The sequence below is a fragment of the Brachypodium distachyon genome, chromosome 5 (assembly GCF_000005505.3).
Source record: "Brachypodium distachyon strain Bd21 chromosome 5, Brachypodium_distachyon_v3.0, whole genome shotgun sequence".
Classification (NCBI taxonomy): Eukaryota; Viridiplantae; Streptophyta; class Magnoliopsida; order Poales; family Poaceae; genus Brachypodium; species Brachypodium distachyon.
The window spans coordinates 14,059,750-14,076,465 of record NC_016135.3 but is presented as its reverse complement, the minus strand read 5'-3'; the positions used below and the strand labels follow the sequence as shown (position 1 = coordinate 14,076,465).

The 16,716-nt window shown below is 49.2% G+C and overlaps 1 protein-coding gene and 1 non-coding gene across 2 annotated transcripts; both read right to left on the bottom strand.

Moving 5' to 3' along the window:
* Positions 1 to 13,835: 13,835 nt before the first annotated feature.
* TRNAF-GAA lies at positions 13,836 to 13,908 on the bottom strand. The gene has a single exon. It is a non-coding gene; the product is annotated as a tRNA-Phe (tRNA).
* A 97-nt stretch (positions 13,909 to 14,005) lies between these two features.
* LOC100845157 (U-box domain-containing protein 26) lies at positions 14,006 to 15,888 on the bottom strand. The gene has a single exon (XM_003581202.3). It carries the CDS (start codon positions 15,416 to 15,418, stop codon positions 14,192 to 14,194), a length of 1,227 nt encoding a protein of 408 aa, XP_003581250.1. The 5' UTR covers positions 15,419 to 15,888; the 3' UTR covers positions 14,006 to 14,191.
* Positions 15,889 to 16,716: the final 828 nt, after the last annotated feature.

The following is a 16,716-nucleotide window of genomic DNA, read 5'->3' as shown; positions in this document are numbered from 1 at the left end:
AAATTCTTGTTCCAAAATTTAGATCATATGAAAATATGATTTTACAAATTTTGTTGCATTTTACTTTGAGTGATTTGGAGCTACGAGTCAATTTTGAGGTTCAAAAACAGAAAATAGATAAAAGAAAAGGAAAAACCGGAGAAAACCGGACCGAACCGGCCCAGCCCCGTGCCCGAACCGTTGTGCCACTGACAGTGGGCCCCACGCCCTCCTTCTTCTCCAACCGTCCACCCGTTTTCTCCGGCCACGTCCGAACCGCGCCGCGCACGACTCCGCCTCCGCCTTCTCTGCGCACGCAGCCCCACCTTCGAAACCGAGCGCGTCGGTTTGAAGCTCACGTTCTCCTCTCTCTTTTCCCCCAGTTTCCCCGCTCGATTGCGCGCCAGTTGGCCACCAATTTCTCGCCAGAGTTTCTTTCGGCCGCCATCGTTTTCGCACCGCCGCCGCCGCTTCGGTGAAACCCGCGCGTTGCCGACCTCCTCTCCGCACTCCTCTCTTCTTTCCACACCTCGTGACGCGCTTCTTTTTGTTTTTGGTTGCCACAGCTTCACCGTCGTCCGCCGCCCGTGGCCGACCGCCGTCCGCCGGCCACCATCCGCCCGAGCCGCTCCGTCCATCCGCCCCGCGCCGCGAGCCTGTGCCGTCCCCGCGCCGCTCGCACGCCCGCGCCGTCCGCCCCACGCCCGCGCTGCCTTCCGCGCCGCGCCATGAGCCCGTGCCGTCCCCGCGCCGCCCGCGAGCTCCGCCGCCGCCGTCCTCCGCCGAGCCGCCCCACGCCGCCGGCCACGTCCGCCCGAGCCCCATCTCCGCCGCCGCCGCCGCCTTCTTCAATTCCGGTGAGCCCGCGCCGCCCACGGTACGGACCAACCACGTCTTTCCACGTGGCAGAGCATTATTTAGGTTAATTTTCGGCCGAAATTAAAATTGCACATTTTGCAGAAAAGACCCTACAACTTCAAAGCTTCATATCTTTCAAACCGTTTGTCCAAATTTTGTGTTCCGCACCTTTCTGGAATCGTCACAACTTGTAGAATATTTTGGCACTGTCTAATTTAAGTTTTGAACAACTTAGTCAGAAGCAATTTACAGATTGGTTGAATAGGGTTTAAATTTCAAATGAATTGTTTCAAAATAGTTTCGGGCATGTTAGCTTGCTATAAAATTATTTAAACTTGTTCTCTGTCCATTAGGACCAGAAGAGAAATTATTTTGTGAATAATAATGGCATAAAAGTTTGAATCTTGTTCTATGTTGCAAAAACCACACAATCTTTTAATTTAAACCCTATCCTTGTTTCATGCATATTAATTACCTCTTTGGTATTGTATAATCTGTCCAAATCATTTGAAAAACTTTTCAAAATAGAAACAAAACTTGTTACATTAAAAGTAACCAATTGTGCATTAACATAGTATATGCGTCAGGGCATGATTTTTTGCATTGAATGTTGTGTTTATTGTGTGCATGTTTCTTTTATTTTAGATTTTGTGGAGTGTATTCCTTGTTGTTGCGAAGAGTGCGAGAACTATCACAACCTTGGACAAGGCAAGTTCACTTTGATCATTCTCCTAAATATTTTTACTATGCACTAGATGTTTTATTAGATGCATCAGGAATATTACTCGTACTTCTATGCTAACTATAAACCCCAGGTAGTCTAGTTTACCCTCGTCATTACCTTGCTACCAAAATTGCCAGCGATTGTAGTTGAATGCTAGACTATGGTAGTATCGTGGGTACAGTAACGAATGATGGATTTGTGTTCCGTGCTAACAAACTATGTATTCCGGATAGTTCCGTTCGTCTTTTGTTGTTGCAGGAGGCACATGGAGGAGGTTTAATGGGTCACTTTGGTGTGAAGAAAACGGAGGATATACTTGCTACACATTTCTTTTGGCCGCGGATGCGTAGGGATGTGGAGAGATTCGTTGCTCGCTGCACGACATGTCAAAAAGCTAAGTCACGCCTTAATCCACATGGTTTATATATGCCTCTTCCTGTTCCTAGTGTTCCTTGGGAGGATATTTCGATGGACATTGTTTTAGGCTTGCCTCGTACACAGAAGGGGAGGGATAGTATTTTTGTCGTTGTGGATAGATTTTCCAAGATGGCACATTTTATTCCTTGTCACAAGAGTGATGATGCTGCACATGTTGCTGATTTGTTCTTTCGTGAAATTGTTCGTTTGCATGGCGTTCCAAATACTATTATTTCAGATCGTGATACCAAGTTTCTTAGTCACTTCTGGAGATGTTTATGGGCTAAGTTGGGGACTAAATTGATGTTTAGTACTACATGTCATCCCCAAACTGATGGACAAACCGAAGCGGTCAATAAAACATTGTCTACTATGTTGAGGGCTGTTTTAAAGAAGAATTTAAGATTGTAGGAAGAATGTTTACCTCATATTGAATTTGCTTATAATCGTTCGCTGCATTCTACCACTAAGATGTGCCCTTTTGAGGTTGTGTATGGTTTTGTTCCTCGTGCACCTATTGATTTATTGCCTTTACCATCTTCGGTGCAAAATAATTTAGACGCTTCACAACGTGCTGAATTAATCTTGAGGTTGCATGCTACTACTAAGGAAAATATAGAACACATGAATGCTAAGTTTAAAACTGTTGGAGATAAGGGCCGAAAGCATGTTGTGTTTGATGTTGGCGATCTCGTTTGGTTGCACTTGCGCAAAGATCGTTTTCCTGATTTGCGCAAATCAAAATTGATGCCACGGGCTGCTAGTCCTTTTAAGGTGTTAGAACGAATTAATGATAATGCATATAAACTTGAGCTTCCTGCAGATTTTGGTACGGTAAGTCCGACATTTAACATTACAGATTTGAAGCCATATTTGGGAGAAGAAGATGACATTGCATCGGGGACGACTTCATTTCAAGAATGGGAGGATGATGAGGACATCCCACATGTTGATACACCCGCAGCACCTACAGTCACATTACAAGGACCTATCACAAGAGCTCGCGCACGCCAACTTAATTATCAGGTACTTTCGTTTCTTGGAACGATTCTTCACATACATGAGAATATGATGCTGCCTAAATCAGATGTGTTTGTCACACTTAGGAATGATGGACCTAGCATGGATGAGAGGGACAAGCATTGGAGCATGATCACGCATGGAGATGAAGGCAGCAAGGGTGTGAGGACTGACGATGGGGCCGCAACGGGAGATTTCAGAACGTTGAAACCACCATAATGAGAGATGAAGACGTGGGCGAAATATAGAGCTTTTCCCTTCATATTTTCGTCCACATAATTATATGGTGCTGCGTCACCTTTTAAGTTTGGGCTAGGCCCATGTAATTTTCGTCCACATACATGGGCTGAACTTTTGGAGTTCGTATAGGTGAAGGAAACCAACCTAGAGTGGGTTTCGGCCTCCTTTCCAAAGGCTGGCCGCATACCCCTCCAGTCCTTCATATATACCCCCATTAGGTCTTCGTTTAGACTCGGATTTTGTTTAGTTTGAGACTTAGCTATTCGCTACTCTTCGCCATAGGCACAAGTGTCAAATCGACCTTCTGTACTACGCGCTTGCAGAATCCCATCAATAAAGCTTCACCTTTATTCGCAATTTCTTGATTGCATCTATAATTCTTGCTTGTTCTTCGGTTGCATGCAGGGATTGATCCTTCGTGATCAGGTTGATCTAGCTCCGACGTGGTCAATAACCTCGGAAGTTGGTGTAGCGATCGCTAAGGCGCAACGTCTCGCACGTTTGTAGCCGGTTTGTCAACGTCGACATCCACCCAAAAATCGATAGCTACCGTCTAATCGAAAGATCGGGCACCTTTCCCCTATTAGATCGTCCATGGATGTCTCTCCCGTGGATTCGGGAAGCGCCTACGTTGCAAATGTGGAATGCCACCTGGGGTAACCGAGACTGGACTAGTTTCCTATTTAGAAGCTTCTAGTACAACCACAATGCTATATGGGCTCTGGCGAGACAAGAGTAAGTTGTATGAACCTAGAGCTGAGGAATTGTACTGACGTAGCCGTGTAGGGGGAGCGTGATTCTCTCGTGGTTTAGGGAATTACCTCTGAAAATCTCGTAATCGAGGCCGTTGCTACTCTACCCAGAGGACAGCAAGGGATTAACACGTCGGTTTCTTGTGGGAAATGTGTACAAACTCTCGAGAGCGTCAAAACTAAGTACTTAGCCGTGTCCCCGACAACGGACAATTTGAGCGACTAGATGTGGAGCTGTAAGGAAAGTCTCACTCATTCCAATTTCTTAAATAAAATGAATGGTTGAACAGGGTAGGAGCACTTGAGGAATCCACTTCAATGTGCTCTAGGTTAATAGGAGCATGGGTGTGTCTACCCCGTGTCCAATAGTGATAAAAATTCTATTTGATTAAAAGATAGGATTCAATAACTAAGCTTTTATGCAAATAGCCTTTAACTCCACTTTGCCACATTATGCATATACTTGGTAGGCTCTGATATAACTCCTAGTGAATCTTGCCAATACATTCAATGTATTGACCCTAGTGGCTGCATCGTTTAATGATGCAGGAAGCTCCGACGACGAGTAAGATATACGTTCTGCTTATTTGGGTTACGGGCTTACATTCCAACACGCTCTCACCGTGGTGTTGATGTGCCCTTGTATCTTTCGTTTTCCGCTGGTAAACAGTTGTTTTATTTCCAGCTAACCCGTGAGGTTATGCGAGTTGTAATTACCTTTTAAAATTCTGGATGATTCGTTGTAATATTGAGACTTTTGTTCTATGATATTACATCTTGAAACTGTGTGTGCTAGTGAGTCGATCCAGGGACCAGCACTAAAGCACAGAGATCGAACCCGTATACGGGGGCGGTCGCTTCATTCTGCCCCGTATACGAGGAAAAATGGCGTATAACCCGTGGAATGATTTGGAGTTGTCCTGAGACTCCATAGCATGGCTGGGAGTTCATCTAGCCAGCATTCTGGAGTGCGTTCCAGTGGCTCAATTAGCCGAGGTTTTATGCCGGCTAAAACCATGTCGTTTGCTCTCTCAACTTGTCCGTTGGACTGAGGATATGCCACTGAGGCGATATCCAACCGGATTTTCTTTTCCGCACAAAATCGCGCAAAAGGCCCCTCTGCGAAGTTTGTTCCATTATCCGTGATGATGCTGTGCGGGTAACAGTTCTCAAGATAATATCTTTCAAAAATGACACCGTGGTCTTGCCGTCACACTTCCGTATCGGCTTCACTTCGATCCATTTGGTGAACTTGTCAACCATGACCAAGATATGCGTCATGCCTCCTCGCGCTCGCTTGAAGGGTCCCACCATATCCAAACACCAACAGCAAACGGCCAAGTGATTGGGATGGTCTTGAGCTCAGATGCTGGCATATGAATCTTACTGGCATACCTCTGGCAACCGTTGCATTTCCTGACCATATCATCCGCCTCTTGTAGCGCACTCGGCCAGTAGAAACCGTGCCGGAATGCCTTGGCCACCAATGTTCTTGAGGACGCTTGATGACCACACTCCCCCTATTGAATATCCCAGAGTATTTCTTGTCCTTCTTCTGGCTCAACGCAGCGTTGCAATACGTTAGTGACACTTCTCTTGTATAGCTCGCCATTGATAATGGTGTATGCCTTTGCTCTTCTCTGAATTTGCCTTGCCGACACTTCCTCTTCCGACAGATTCCCATCCTTGAGGTAGGACATTATTGGTTGCGCCCAAGCCGGCATAGGATGAGTCACAAAAACTGGTTCGTCGATCTCCGTTGGTTCAACCGCCATTGCCTCAGCCATGTTAGGGCGCTCAGTCCCTGGGTTACCGGAAACGCTGCCACTGTCAATGTCCATTGGAGTGACGTCAGCTTCTGAGCTTGCTGTAATAAATATTGACTCCGATTCTGGTGACGGCTTGATTGATGGCTTGCATAGATGTTCCAATGCAACACCGGCCGGGATGGCCTGTCGTGTTGATCCGAGCTTCGACAGAGTGTCGGCTGCCTCGTTCTCCGCCCGCGGTATATGGTGAAACTCGCACCCTTCAAAGTGGCCACTAATCTTCTGCACAAGAAATCGATATAGCGCCATATTGGCATCCAATGCATCCCCATTGCCAGAGGCTTGTTGGACCACCAAATCAGAATCGCCGAAGCACTGGATCCTGCGAACACTGATCTCTTTTGCCATCTTCAGTCCGTGAACAAGTGCCTCATACTCGGTGACGTTGTTGGACGCTGCAAAATGAATTTGCAATACATACTTTAACTGATCGCGTTTGGGCGATGTGAGAACTATGCCGGCACCAATCCCACTTTTCATTTGGATCCGTCAAAATGCATCTTCCAATAGCTAGTTTCAGGTGGTGGTGGTGGTGGTTCATATTCCATCTCGGCCCAATCCACCAAGAAATCCGCCAGCGCCTGAGACTTCACAGCATCTCGTCTGTCATATTGCAGCATGTAGGGTGCTAACTCAATAGGCCACTTAGCTATCCGGCCGCTTGCATCTTTATTGCTCATGATTTCTGAGATGGGTACCTCACATATGACCCTGATCTGGTGTGCGTCAAAACAATGCTTCAGCTTCTTTGCCGCCATCTAAACGTCGTATGCCATCTTCTGGTAGTGAGGATAATTCTGTTTCGATGAAGATAACACCTCACTCAGGTAATATACCGGCCTCTGTACCGACTTACCGTCTTCATCTCTCTCCACCACTATGACGGTGCTGACGACTCAGTTTGTTGCTGCTATATATAAAAACATCGGTTCTTGCGCCATTGGCGAGGCTAATATCGGCGTCGTAGCGATCATCTTCTTCAGTTCTTTAAAAGCTACCTCTGCCTGTTGCGTCCACACAAACTTGTCGGTTTTCTTCATCAGCTGGTATAAGGGCATAGCCTTTTAAACCAGCCGACTAACGAAGCGACTTAGCGATGCTAAGCATCCAGTGAATTTCTACACGTCTTTGAGACATTTTGGCAGTTTCATTCTTTCTATGGCGGCAATTTTCACATGTTCATTTCTATACCTCGGCTTGACACCAGGAATCCGAGTAGCTTTCCTGCCGGCACACCGAATATGCACTTGGCCAGGTTTAGCTTCATTCAGAATCTCTTTAAGCTTGCAAATATCTCCCGGATATCATCCAGCAGCGTGACGCTTTCTTTGGTTTTTATGACGACATCGTCGACATATACCTGCACGTTTTTGCCGAGTTGATCATGCAAGCATTTCTGCATGCACCTTTGATAAGTAGCCCCTGCATTTCTCAAACCAAATGGCATAGTGCGATAGCAATAAGCCCCGAACGGGGTGATAAAGGATGTCTTTATTTGATCATTAGGGTTCAGTGTTATCTGGTGAAAACTAGAGTACGCGTCTACAAAAGACAACAACTCACACCCGACAGTGGAGTCGATCACTTGATCGATCCGAGGTAACGGAAAAGGATCATTAGGGCATGCCTTATTCAGGCTAGTGTAGTCGATACACATGCGCCACACCTTGGTAGCAGTTGGGTCATCTTTCTTCTTCTCGACCATGACCGGGTTAGCCAACCAGTCTGGATGCAACACTTCCATGATGGAGCCAGGATATTTCTTCCGAGATTATCTTCCTTCTGTCATCGGTGAAGCGTCGAAGGGGTTGCTTCACTGGTCTTGCGTCTGGCCTGACAAGCAATGAGTGCTCAACCAACTCCCTCGGCACACCCAGCAAGTCTTGATCTGACCATGCAAAGATGTCCCGATTCTCACGGAGGAAGCCGGTGAGCTCGCCTTCCTATTTCTCATTCAGGCCGGCACCAATGATGACGGTGCGCTCCGGGAACTCACTGTTGAGCGAGACCTTCTTCGTCTCCTTGGCTGCCTGGAAAGCCACGCTTCCATGAGGGTCGGTCATAGCCGGCAGACCAATCTGTGCCGACTGAGCCAATGTGACGACTTCTTGCAGCTTCCTCTTCTCGCCAGCAATAACCAGTGACTCGGCCAAAGCAGATCCTGCCGCTGCCCACTCCATCGAGCGCTTGTAGTTTCCGGTAATGGTTATGGTACCATTTGGTCCCGGCATCTTCATCTTCAGATAGCCAATGTGAGTAATTGCCATGAATTTGGCCAATGCCAGTCTGCCGAGCAGCGCATGGTACGGACTGTTGAGGTCCACCACCTCGAACACCAAGTTCTCGGTTCCACAGTTCTCCCTGGTGCCGAATAAGACATCAACTCGGATCTTGCCTACCGGGGCACAAGACACTCTCGGCACAATACCATGAAAGGTAGTCCGGCTAGGCTCAAGCATGTTATCAGTAATGCCGAGCTTGAGCATCGTGTCTCGGTGCATGATGTTTATGCTGCTCCCATTACCAATGAGAACCCGAGTAAACTTGACATTGATGTCAGGCCCAATGAGTGTCGGGTCGACCACCAGAACATAACCACCAGGATTCAGCATGACCTTAGGATGATCCCCTACCAGCATCTGGGGTACATAACGTACAGCCCATCTACGATTGCCGCCTGCCACATACACTGCAGTGACATAATCTTCCAACCAATCTTCCGGCTTTCTGCTGCTGTCATATGTTCTCGTACCCCTGGGTAGCTGGAAACCCTGGGTTGGTGTCTCTCTCATGATCCGGTGAGCGAAACAGCGCGGTCCCGAAGGGCCTTGCTCTTCCAGAAGTTTTGACAGATAGATCATGTCGAGCCGATGTCGAGCATCTAGCGGCGACACTTTCCTGTTTCCAACTCGGGCTCCAAGTGGGCCGACATTGTCACGTTCTCGCCTGAGATAGCCTTCATCTCCCATGGCCGAGTATCCGTCTCGTAACGGTCTTGCCGGTAATCTTCACCTTGATACAGGGGGTTGCACCCGGCACCCAGCTGACCTGCAGCAGTATTGGGTGCCGGACCCCGAGGTTGGCGTCCGTGACTAGCCGAGTGACGCTCTTGTGGGTCTCGCGATTGTTGCCGAGATGCAGACCACTTTGGCCGTCATCAACTCTCCTAACCATTTGCTTCTCAACCAAGGCCGGATCATAACACTCTAGCCGCTTGTCTCGGCTTGAATTGACACTCTTGTCTCGTCTGCCATCGTCTGCCACCAGGTGAAGACGCTTGCTTGTCGGCCCGGCCGTCAGTGCCCTCGGCCGAGTGAATGATCTGGGATGCACCGGGCTTGCCGTGCAACCTCATGTACGCCTCGTTCTGCTTGTTAGCCGTGCGAAGCAACGCCTCCACACGCAGCTGCTGCAATCAGAGCGCCTCTCCCGTGAGATTCGGCAACTCTTCTGCAGCAGCCTCGGCTGCCCTGAGGTTCTGAACACAGGTGCTATATTTCGGCTTTAGTGCCGGTGCAAAACTTGCCGACACAACGGGTATTGCCCTGCCATCCCAACCTATCTCTGCGTTCAGGTTTCTGCCACGATTACGCACTTCTCCAACTTGGCTAGGGTTATGCACTGCAGTAGAATTGAGACCATGAGCTTTGTTATACTCACGGAGCGAAATCTCGAGCTCTTGCTGAGCGCGAGCCATGTCGACAACTTCCTGCAGCAGTTTCTGGCGTTCCAACTCCAGCTCAGCCTGCAGCTGGGCCGAGTTGGCGTTTGGTGCTACCGGCAAGGTCAGCCTTTCGATGGCGGCCTGGAGCGGAGTCGGCTTTGCCGGCACAGCGGACGTGCCGGCTTGAGCAGCGATGTTCTCCGTCTTCTCCATCGAAAACTTCGTCGTTCTGCCGGACTTGCTTGGTAGTGCGGCGCTCTCTGCCGCGCCCTTGCCGGCATCGCCGCCATGAGCGGTCACCACCACCTGCGGCAAACCGTGCAAACGGCGGGAGGATCTTCGGCCACCACCACCTGCTCGGGATACCTGCAAGGAGTGTCAGTGGCGACGTAGACCTCGTGCATACTGAAGTTGATGAAACGACCTGTGAAGGGAAGCGGTGCGTTGTTGAAGCAGCCTGCGTTGTTGTCGATGAAGCTCAGAGAGCCAAATCTCTAGAGAAAACCGGAGACGATGCGCTCTCCGGTGACGAGGATGCTTCCCGTCCGGATGAAAACTCCAGCCAGCGCCGCTGCTGGCCCACGGTGGGCACCAACTGTCATGGTGGTGTCATGGCAAATGCCATAGGATGGCTTAAGATGGGGCCGATGGACGAAGGAGGAACCGGAGGAGGGAGGGCGTGATCTGAACCACGCACTGTACAAGAACACACGGTGTTTACCCAGGTTCGAAGCCCTCTAGATGAGGTAAAGCTCCTACTCCTGCATTGTTGTATTACCCGAAATATCGAGGACTACAATGGTGCTCCTTGAGCTGTTTCTTGAGGAGGAGGAAGAAGAAAGAAAAGCCCTAGATGGCTAAGTGAGGAACCCCTCTCACAGGAGGGGTGGTGCTCCTATTTATAGGCCGTTGGTGTCACACTGACATGTGGACCAAAAGCAAACCCTAGCTACCACCGGGCCTGCAGGGTACGCCACATGGTCCCCTCCGGATTGTCCGGGACGGGACAATGCAGCTTTGTGCTTTTTGTACTGCCAGGCGGCGCGCACTGTAGCCATGCTCGGGCCTTCGTCATCAGTCCTTCTACAGCGCGTCACTGTTTAGTTGCCCGGCACAGCGACGTGAGCAACGACTGCTTTTCTGTTATAAAGGGAACGCTACTTTACTTTGCACCATGTGCCCAGGATAAGACCGTTGGCGCATCCCGGCCTTAGCCGAGATCAGATAGCTCGTGCTTATCCTGCAATCACATAAGACAAAATAGATATGCCGTCATACCTTTGGTATGCCGGCCTGTTATTAAGTCGGCTTAAGGATGCCGGCGCAAGCTCTTGTTATCCCGACTAACATGTGTCGTCGCCGCGCAAGGATCCCGGCTAGAGGATTGGGCGACGGTGACTGGAGAGGTATACTGGTCGTCGCCGCGGTCGCCCGTGAAGGTAATCCATCTTGTCTTTGCTAACTGAAGCTGGATTTTCTTCTTGGATTTTCTTCTTCTTGGTTGTGATCTGAATTTGTTCTGTTACTGATGAGACTCTTAATGCAGCTAGATGTTGTTACTGATGAGACTCTTAATCGTCGGGAAGAAGATGCTTGATTAGAAAGATTGCTGAAGATAATTTGAAGCTAACCAAAGAAGTTGAAGAGCTAAAGTATGTGATATCCAGGCTAAGGGCAGAGAAGAAGAAGAGTGAAAAATATCACTTGGCAGAGATCAGGAGCAAGGATAGTAGAGATGTTGCTATAGTGGTTTTTGTAGCCCTCTGTTATATGATGTATTATTTGTTTCAAATGATGTTCAGGTGGTTTGTTTGAAGTGAAATGAATGTTGTAGTCAGTGATGGCAGTATGAGAATATGTAATTCAAGTTTGAATTTGAACTTGATGGCAGTACCAGAATTATGTTATGAATTTTTTGAATCTGAATTTGAACTATAGCAGTAAGCAGTTGTCCTTTGTACCTTGTCTTGATGTGGCATCCATCTAAGCAAATGAAGGGCCTGCACCCTGTGAGAAAGCCCTTTTTGCATGCATCATATGACCAATACAGGGTAGATAGATGTTCCTTTGGTTCATCTTCTGGATTCTCTTTGACCAGGGCAGTTGACAAGAAAAAGGTAGATCCAGGATTCCTTGTCCTAAGCTCCTGCCCATAATCCCAGAGCAAAGCAAACTGGGCTGCCTCATCTCCATGAATTTGTCTCAATGCAGCCTTCCTTGCTCTCCCCAACTTTCATCTGTTTGGGATCATGTTAAATTCCCTGGTGATCTTGTTAGAAAATGACATCAGATCCAACTTTTGATTGTTTCTGAATTCATTCATGAAGTACTGAGTGAGGAATGGTGCAGTGAGTGCCTTCAACTCCCAAGCTTTCTGGCATTTATGCCTTCCATTATAAACCCTCACTACTACTCCTCCTGTCCTGTTATCATTAGAAGCTTTTAGAAGCCAAGAACAGCCAGGCTGACATATTGCATCAATCCTGGTAGATTCATTCCTAACTTTCTTCACCTTAACCCTATTCCTTACACTGTAAGAAGTCAGTGCCTTCCTTAACTCCTTCACATCAGAGAATACCATCCCTATCTTGAAAGTTGGCTTGTCCATGTCCACTTCAAGATTGAAGGCACTGAACTTGCCCTTCAACTCTTCTTGCTGCTCCTTTGTGAGTGTTTCATCATCATCAAGAACAGCATCATCTTCTTCCTCTAATACATCCTCCTTCTCATTATTATCTTCCACATCCTTGTCCACATTAGCAGTGAAGATGTCATCATCTCCATCCTCTGCATCCCAATCACTGTCATAAAATTCAGAACCTGTTTCTGAATCACTTTCCTCTTCCACCTCATCTGAACCTGTTTCTGAATCACTTTCCTCTTCCACCTGCTTTGTTTGTTCCGGTACCTTTTTCCTAGGTGATGCATCATAGAAAGAAGGCAACTTGATTGGACTGTTGTGCTCTTCTGCCCTCTCTACAGTCTCTCTCACTTGTTTCATAGGACTGAGAACAAGAGGTAACTCTGGACCACCTCCTATTATTACATCATCTCTAAAGTTCTTCAGGAAATTGTGGTGATCTACTATCAGATCAAGTTCCTTTACCTCCTTCACACAGTTTATCATTTCCACTATATCTGCATCTTTCTCTATGCATCTCAATCCATCTGTTAATCTATTCCCTGGAGGGCACCAATAAACTAAAACTCTATCATCTACTAGATGATTTAGTTCCTTCAGCATGTCATGGATCCACAGAAGTGAAAATGTGTCCACATCACAGTTGTCAAAATGAGTAGTGGTTGAGCTGATGTACTCTAGTTTTTTGTCACGAAATCCACAAAAGAAACCATTATGCTCAATTGCCACAGTGAACAAAGGGGAATCATCTCCTACACAATGCACATTTATATCTGATATTAATTAACTGATAATTTACCTTTAATTAAACACAATAACCTTAATGCTGTAATTAAAGAACACCTAAATCTTGTTGCATTCACCAATTTCCTAATTGTACTCATAGTCAACCAAAATTAAACTTTACTCATCGCAAACCCTAATCACAAAAAACTCAATCGCAAAATCAGAGACGCTCAGACTACCAATAACACACACACGTACTCACATAACAGCCAAAGGAGACGGATTTGACCTAGGCTTTCGGGCGAATTGGGTAGCAGCACGCAACAATACAATGACCTGACCGATTCACATTGCCATATTCACCAAACGAACCCCACGATCAATCTACCAAAACCCTACCGCAAAACCATCCAAATCCAAGTCGCAAACGTGTGAAATCACGGACAAATAAACGTACCGTACTCTGGAGAGCCTTGATTCCATGTTCGGATCTGAGGTTACGGCGGCATCGTCGCCGGCGCCGCGAGTTATGCCCGCCGTCATCTCTGATGTCCTTGCTGCCGCGAGACAGAGAGAAAGAAGGCGATGAGACGATCGGGTAGGAGGGGGCATTGAAGAGGCAGAGTATACGAAGGGGACGAGCATTAAACAATTTGAAAACAAACGGAGGCCTTTTTCGCATGATTTCATCCGGAAGGAGTCTAGCTCAAGAAAATTAGGATCGGAGGACTAAAATGCAAAATTACCAGTCCAATCATCGTACAGCATGGCTAATTCGGACTAATCTGGGTGCTAATCACCCGAAATGTTTAGGACCAATTGATCCCAATTTTCAAGTTCCTGTATGAAAATGCTCCAGCATGGCAAGTTCTTGTACTCCTCGTGTAATTATCTCGTTTAAGAACCCACAGGTAGACTATTAATCAAATGCACAGATGCAACAAACGTGTTTTCATCTTTGGAGATGCTCTGAAAATCAAAAGAATGCGGTGAGCGTGGATCAAACACGCGACCTTCAGATCTTCAGTCTGACGCTCTCCCAACTGAGCTATCCCCGCTTACATGAGGATGCAGTATAGAGAATTTAAAGAGAGCGTAAACTTGAGCTAAGTATTTTAACACCTTTTTCTTCAAGAAATTGCAGTGTTCTACATCTTCTAGTTTCCAGTCACGGAATAACTGGACTGATCATTCGATCTTCAGCCTTACAGAGTTATACAGCCTTGAGGACCATGGCATTGGGAGACATTCTTGACTCACAAACTTACAGCTTACAAGAACATCTAAGTCCGTAACTCCAGAATTAACTTCCAAATAAAAGCTACTGTAGCTCTAATTCATTCACTTGGACTTGAGCAGCTTCAGCAGCGCCCTGGCCTTGGCCTTGGCCCTGGCGCCGCACTGGCTCTGCAGCAGCAGCAGCAGCTGCGTGACCACCCCGGCCCCGACCGCCTCGCTCCGCGCCGCCCTCGACTCCCCGCACACGGCCAGCAGCGCGGCCACCGCGTTCTCGCTGCAGGCGTCGCTGCTCGACGACGCCATCCTGAACACGTGCCTCACGAGCGTCCGCGTCGCGCCCGGGGCGCCCGCCACCGCCCTGCGCCCGGCCTCCGACCCCGCCGCCAGCGACTCCACCGCCGCCAGCGCGCTCGCCGCGGCGCCGTCCTCGGTGGCCTTCCGCGCTTTCGACAGGTGCCTGACGAGCGCGCCGACCGCGCCGTGGCTGACGGCGCTGCCGCGCGCCGGCTCGGACGCGCGCACGACTGCCGCGACAGCGCGCACCGCGGCGGCCTCTGCCTCGTGCTCCGGATCGGCATCGGATGACAGGAGCGGCATGAGTAGCGCGTCCCAGACGCGCGGCGAGGCGGCGACGAGGAGCGCGAGGTCGTCCCGCGTGGCGTCCGCCGTGGCGACGGTCTCGAGGACGCGGCACAGCCCGGCTCTGGCGCTCGCGCTGCCCCGCTCCAGGAGCCGGACGAAGGACGCCAGGCACGGCTCCCTCTTGAGCACGTTGAGGCAGTCGAGCTCCGGGGCCACCGGGTTCGTCGGCATCAGGCTGAGCGCGCACCGCAGCGCGAGCTCCTCCACCTCCGCCTGATCCGAGCGGCATTCGGCCCGCGCCGGGGCGTGGAAGACGAGCGGGAGCAGAACGCGCAGGAAGCCCAGCTGGAGCATGCAGGCCCGGCCCACGTCCGACTCCGACGCCAGCGCCAGGACCTTCTTGAGCGTGCTGATGACCTTGGCGGCGTCCGGCTGCAGGAGAAGGCAGCGCTTGAGCGCCGCGAGCGAGGGCTCCTCGTCGTCGTCTCCCGCGGCTGATAACGGGAGGCGGTGGTCGGTGGCGGCGGAGAGCCAGCGGTCGATGAGGTGGCGCAGGGTGCGGTTGGGCACGAGGTCGTCGAGCGCCGCATCGCCGAGGGGCTGCATTGTGACCGGGCATGTGCGGTGGCCGTCGGCGAGCCAGCGCTCGATGCACTGCCGGTCGTACGTCTGCCCCGTGCGCAGCGTCACCGGGTCCGTGAAGATGTCCAGGCTGATCGGGCACCTGAACAAGTGCGGGATGCTCATCTTCCAGATCAATCAGACCTGATCAAGAACTCATCAAGGAAAATCCCAACAACAGGCGGCCACAAACGAAGCTAGCTTTGACTGGTTGTTTCAAAGAACGAGAATGCAGAATGTGGTGTGCGTGGCGAGTACAGGGAGCTAGGCGAGCTTCTTTTAACTTGTTGCAGGCACTCGCTCCCATGCCGCTCCCATCAAGATCAAGAATCCATCCATGGCGATCGATGCACCGATGTGTATAATGGAATTATGGAACAACAGACGAAACCCGTGAGGTGACCGCGGCAGAGTCAGTGCGCTGCTGCCTGCTGCTGGCCCCCGTGGCTGTACTTGATGCAGATGTTGGCCATAAAGCTGGCCAAGCAACAGGAGTTACAGTACTGGATATGGGCTCTCCACTCTCTCTTTGTCCCAAAGGGGAGAGAGTCAGAGAGAGATAGAAAGGTGAGATTTGAGCAATGGTTAACTGCAAAGATAAAGGGCAGGGAGCAAATGGAGAATTTTCTGTTCGGTGCTAGTCATAGAAAGGGAAAGGTCTTGATATTGGACCAGTACATGAAGAGAGAGAGAAAGAGGAAAGTTGGAGCCTGAAATCGTGGGGACAGTCAGAGTTGGGGACCGGTCGGAATGCAGTCTACGGACAGGTTGGAATGGCCCGCGCCAGATTAAGATTAAGAGGCTGCCGCTCCTGTTGCAATTTGCAAATTTAATTAACATTGACCAAGGCTTGAACTTGCAGCTGTTGCAATTCTCAGCTCGCCAGGTTCAGACAAATTAGCAGCCATGGCCGCCAAAACGAGATACAAATTGAATTTCGAACTGGATTCTGCCCAGATAACTGCAGCAAATCAAGAACATTTTAGACTAAGTGTTTTTTATGCTACAATTTCTCCATGTGTGTAGCACAGTTTGCCTACTGTGGACTGGCACGAACTCTCAACTCTTGAGCAGTACCCTGTGGGTCATGATTGTTCCATTTGCAGCACATACATTTGATGGCAACAAGCATGACCTGTCAGATCCTTCCTTCCCCTCTCTTTGTGTTTCAGTGAATCTGAATTGGTACAGCCAAAAACTTTTTCAGAGAACCTCTTCATTCACTGGTGGTAACACAGCATGCTTGGTCTACTTGTCAGCCAATTTAGGAACAGTTCAATGCACTGCTCCACGCCTGGGAGAGAATCTTCTTACTCCGTACAAGACAAAGATCATTAAGAGATCAGAGCATGATCTGTACAATTGAAACAAAGAAACAGCGTCGTCTCCTCGAGCGACGCACTGAGTGTAAACAAATGCAATCC

Coding starts and splice junctions, on each gene's coding strand:
- LOC100845157 (XM_003581202.3), bottom strand. CDS start 15,418: ATGAGCATCCCGCACTTGTTCAGGTGCCCGATCAGCCTGGACATCTTC.